Consider the following 5,145-nt stretch of genomic DNA (forward strand, 5'->3'; position numbering starts at 1 on the left):
CTTTTCCTCCTACACACTGGCAAATTTCTGTGGTTGCCTAAATGAACCTCAACAGAGATCTTTTAGGCAAAAACTCTGAAAATTCCTACCCTAGTGATATTTTCAAAGGGAAAGAAGCGCAGACATCTTCCTCTCCTGCAGCATGTCGCATAGGGTCCAGAAATTTTTGCTACAACGCCCTTTTGCCTAAACCGCCCTCCATTTAGCCCTTCAAACTGTAGCAAAAAGTAAAGCAGACAGGACTCCTGCCCAGGTTACACTTCCTAGTCTAAAAACCCGGATGTAGCAGCCGTGAGGTTGACATGGGAACTGCCCAATAGAATTGTAGAAGGGCGGGTCATTTTCCCGGATACTCCAATCGGCACGCAGAGCGTCTTCGTCTCCAAGGTGAACGCGGAAGTTAAGCCTCTGCGGACCCCATGGATGCCCTGCTACAGCAGCTGGAGCGCTTTTCCGAGGTTCTGTCTGTGTCTCGCACGAACCACGTAAGCACCTGGGGCCCCGAGACGGTGCGCAGGGCTCTGCAGTGGGCGCGCTACCTGCGCCAGGTGTACCGGCGCTTTGGCAGCCACGGCCGAATCCGCGCGGCTCTAGAAAGGCGGCTGCGCATCCACTGGGGGCCGGAGGGCCCCAAGTCGGGTCTGACGAGCTTCCGGGCACTCGGGCGCGGGGACGTCCTGCTGTCTCTGAACTTGCTCCAGAACCGGGCGCTGGGTGATGCCGCCGGCCGTGCCTTGCTACAGCAGCTCTTCCCGGGCGCGGGTACCGGGGACGCCGATGCGGAGGCGCTGCAAACCCGCCTGGTCCGCCTGGCCCGCCGCCGCGCCGCGCTCCTGCTGCTGCGAGAGACCGACTGCTTCCGCGGAGGGAGCCCGGGCCTCCTCGAGGACCCTGTGCTGCTGACCCAGGCGCAGCTGCTGCTTGGGCGGCTGCAGGAGGCCGGGGAGACAGAGACAGGGGACCCCAGTGGGTGGCTCGGACGTCTGTGGACGCGCGCGCCGCGGGTTCACTTCCTGCAAGTGATGGCGGTAGCGCTGTTGCAGCCCCTGGAGGAGTTGGGACCGAGCGGTCCCAAGTCGCTCGGAGAGGAAATTCATGTGCTAGTCCGATGGCTTCTGGAGCAATCTGAAGTCCTAGCTGCTTTTTGTCGCCTCCCAGCCGGACTGTTGACTTCGATAGCAGAACGCCACCCTGCGCTGTCGCGGGCCTACTTGGTTCTGTTAACAGACTGGGGTCAAAAGCTGCACTACGACCTTCAGGAAGGTGCTTGGGTTTCCGCTGATTCTCAAGACGTCCCCTGGGAGGAGTTGTTACGCAGGTTTCAAAGCCTCAGCCAGGCCCCTCCACCTCTGAAGGACGAGGTTCTAACCTTGTTGGAGTCCTGCAAGGCACGGGATGGCAATTTCGAAGTCGCTGGGCTTAGCGTCTGGACGGACCTCCTGTTAGATCTTCCGAGTAGTGCATCGAAATTGTGTTTGGGAGGAGACAAGTTTGAGGTCCCAGCTTAAGCTCCTGTTCTTTGACAATGTTCTGGTCTTAACTACTTGAATGAAAACTGCAGTATCCTCACCCAATCACATAATTCAGAAGTCCAAAATGTAATTATTTATGGTGCTAAATTAAAATGGCTAGTGCAACTATAAATTTTCTAATTTTATTTATATTTTAGGTTTTTTTTCTTTTTTGGAGACAGGGCCTTGCCATGTAGTCCAGGCTGTGCTTGAACTCACTGTGTAGTCCAGGCTGACCTTGAATTTGAGGCAATCCCCCTGCCTCAGCCTCCTAAGTCCTGGCACCGCAGGTGTGCACTGCCATGGCTGGATAAATTTGCAAATTAGTTGACTTGAAGATCCTGGGATTGTCCAGAGGAAGTGACATATTGGAAGAATTCTTAAAGCCACTGAATTAGCAATAATGTGTTAGTAGGAGCTTTCCCCCAATGTTGAAAATATATGTGCTTTATAAAGAAGCAGCTTTAAAATAGCAAACAGATTCTTTTTTGAATCATTGTGGTTTACTTTTAGTTTAGTTTTTATTTTTGTTTTTTCTTATCTACATGTTTTTTGTCTCCATATTAATGTTCCAACAAGTTTTAATATGAATCAAAATTGTAGTATGAAAAAGTTGTTTCCAATATATGCAAATTACTGTATTTTGAAAGCTCATACTGTATATCCATTAAAAGCATTTACTGGGAAACACAGGGCTTAGTAAACACTAACATACATGCCTTTAGATTTTGGATTTGATATAAAAGAATCAAAATAAATTTTTGAAGGTACCCCTCTGTCATTAACTGGGTTAATAAATCACAGCGTCAGTTCATGTTAAATGAAGTGTTTAGACTAAAAGAGTTAAATTTCCTTATTTTTCCTTTAGTGACTAGCTTATGGAGACAGGAATACTTGTTTGTGGGAGCTTAATTTTCTTAGTTTACTTGAGTGTTTTTAACTTTCAGTGATTCCCAAGAACCAAACTTACTTAGTCAATATTACTAGAGTTATAGAACTTCCAACCATAAAGATCTCTTGCATTTTTGGAAAATACTGGTATTCTCAAAGTTAATTTTTAATTCCAGGTGTGCTATTAGAATAAAAACAGTTGTTTAACCTCATACAATTTTTCATTCTGTGGTAGGGTCTGAGAATAAAGTATCCCACTAGTAAGTGCACATTATGGAATAAGATAATCTTAGGTGACTATTGGCAAATTTGTATTCTTTATGATCTGCTTCCTTTTTTCTGGTTCTGATTGATGGAAACCATTTTTAGATTGCACTGGACATAACATTCAAGGTAATTCCTTCTTTCAGTTGCATGAGCTTTTTTCAAGAAACAGTCCAAGGAAGAGTTCTACTATGGTGAGAACTAATTTTAGATTCAGTACACTTTCTCATAGCTCCAGTTTCATTTCAGTGTAAGATAAAACGATTAAGACTGATAGACTTGATATTTTAAAATTCACTTTTAAAACTTGACTAGTTATGAATCTTATTTTAAGCTCCATGACATATTTGTTACTTACATAGTTGTATTGAAAATCACATTTAATTAGTGCTGCAAGACTATAATCTTCAGAATATAAACCAAAAGTGATTAAGAGAAATGCCCACGGGCCTGCACAAAAGCTACCTGAGAATAGAAGTCGTATTTGTCTTTATTTATTTGTGATTCAGAAATTTTTCAGTGTCTGGCACGTAGCATACACTTCTAATGTTTGAGTAAATGGAGCCAGCATTAAAAGTTTATATATTTCATTTTGAAAATATAAGTACTTGAGAAGATGTTACTGAATTTAATAACCTTGTTATCCATCTAGGGATCTATGCATAGAGTAGGAGGAAAATAAAGTGAAAGACTATATAAATGTGAAAACCTTTGATAAATATAAAAATATTGTGGTCTGTTTTTCCTATTAGATGTCTTTCTTCTGTCTTGATTTCTTTTATATATTATTCTTAATTCTTGCTGAATGATGGAATATTTGTTTCTTTGTGATCTTAATCTATTCTGCCTTACCAGTTAGAACATTCCATATCTAGGACTTTACTTTCTAAGCTTTATTTAACCTAAATGTATCTGTTACTACTTCCATGTTGATCTTTCTTAATGATGAGTGGGCCTTAGGAAACTTAATTTAGACTTTTTCAAAGTCATTTTTCAGTAGTTTGGTTTTTTCTTTGTAAGAAACCCAACTAGTTCAAACTGTAATTAATATTTTATACATGTAATTAATGTTTTATACAGACAAGTATATTTTGTTTTACCTGCATTTTTATCAATTTACTGTGAGTCCTTTGGAGATCTCGCATTGATAAACATTTCCCCTCCTGGTGCTGGGGTTTGACCCAGGGCCTCACCTATACTGACTGAGCATGTGCTCCACCATTGAGCTACGTCTCCAGCCCAAAGACAAACTTTTAAAATATTTGTCTGTAAATAGTTTTGACGTATCTGTTGGAAGTAGTTTTGCTATGTATATGATTCTAGATTCACATGTTAAGCAAATTAATCCACTCTCCTCTGGTTTCATGAAGAGAAGAGTGGATTAATTTGCTTAGTATGTGACATGAAAGCCACTGCCAGAGGACCTGCAGGTCTTTTCTAAGTGATCTCCTTTCTGTTTGCTGGTCAGATGGTCCTCTCTACAGTATATCTAATTGGGAATTGTTATGTTCTTCTCATTATATATGTGATATTTCATTTTTCTAAGGATGTGTTTTTTTCTCTGTTCTCAAATATCCCTGCCTTTTTCCCCTCAGTGTCTTCTTCCCTCCTCATTTTCTAACCTTTTTCCCATGACAGACCAGGCCTTTGTTAGAACTACTTACTCTACAAGTTCCCTTTCCTGGCTTCTGTCTCCCTGTCACTCTGAGCCCTGTGGGAATTGCTGTTATTTCTCCTTTACTGTAAAAAACAAGGCCACCCCTGGGTTGAAAAGAGCCTCCCCAATTAAGGGCAAAATTTGCAACTTCTATTGTTGGAAGAAACAATTCTGTAATACTAGATTCGCTATAAAACTAGTTTTTGGCTACGTACATGATTCACATCTTAGAAATGTAAAATTTTTTTTTTTTTTTTTTTTTTTTTTTTAATCCTTTGTTTCTTCCTTTAAATGGGCCGCAGTAAAAGTGTGCTGCTGGTCAGCCTGGAACCGTGGCTGCTGTAACTGAGATAAAGTCACATGTGCACCGTGGCAGTAGCCCAGCTGCCTAGATCATTCTGCTGCATAAGGAAAAATACACTTCACACCTCTCTTTTACTCAAATCACTCATTCATGGTGTTTTTATCAAATCCACATTACCTGTAATCCCAAGCAGTATAGGTTAAGAACTGGTAATTCTGTCTAATCTGATCTTTAAACAGTTCCTCGAGTTTTAAACTTCAAAAATTCCCCCAAATTTTCCCTATGCTCTCTTGCTCCCAAATTTGACTGACCATATTTGATAATCTTGTATCACTTGCACTTTTTGTGATTCCATTATTGTAATACAGAAGTTTGAGACTTCAGTGTTCTTACCTTGTGATTATCTTGGGAATTTATTTCCTGAAATGTAAAGGAAGTGGAAAAGTGGGTTGCATTGAGATTCTGTTTGTTTTACAGCAGTTGAACCAAAGGAATATTTAGCCCTCATTTCAGTAGTG

The 5,145-nt window shown here is 41.6% G+C and overlaps 1 protein-coding gene across 1 annotated transcript; it reads left to right on the forward strand.

Moving 5' to 3' along the window:
* Nucleotides 1-300: 300 nt before the first annotated feature.
* On the forward strand, nucleotides 301-3,417 carry Fancf (FA complementation group F). The gene has a single exon (XM_005008573.4). The coding sequence runs from the start codon at nucleotides 420-422 to the stop codon at nucleotides 1,506-1,508; it is 1,089 nt and encodes a 362-aa protein (XP_005008630.2). The 5' UTR covers nucleotides 301-419; the 3' UTR covers nucleotides 1,509-3,417.
* Nucleotides 3,418-5,145: the final 1,728 nt, after the last annotated feature.

The sequence above is a fragment of the Cavia porcellus genome, unplaced genomic scaffold (assembly GCF_034190915.1).
Source record: "Cavia porcellus strain 051 isolate PalLab524CR breed Dunkin Hartley unplaced genomic scaffold, mCavPor4.1 scaffold_9, whole genome shotgun sequence".
Lineage (NCBI taxonomy): Eukaryota > Metazoa > Chordata > Mammalia > Rodentia > Caviidae > Cavia > Cavia porcellus.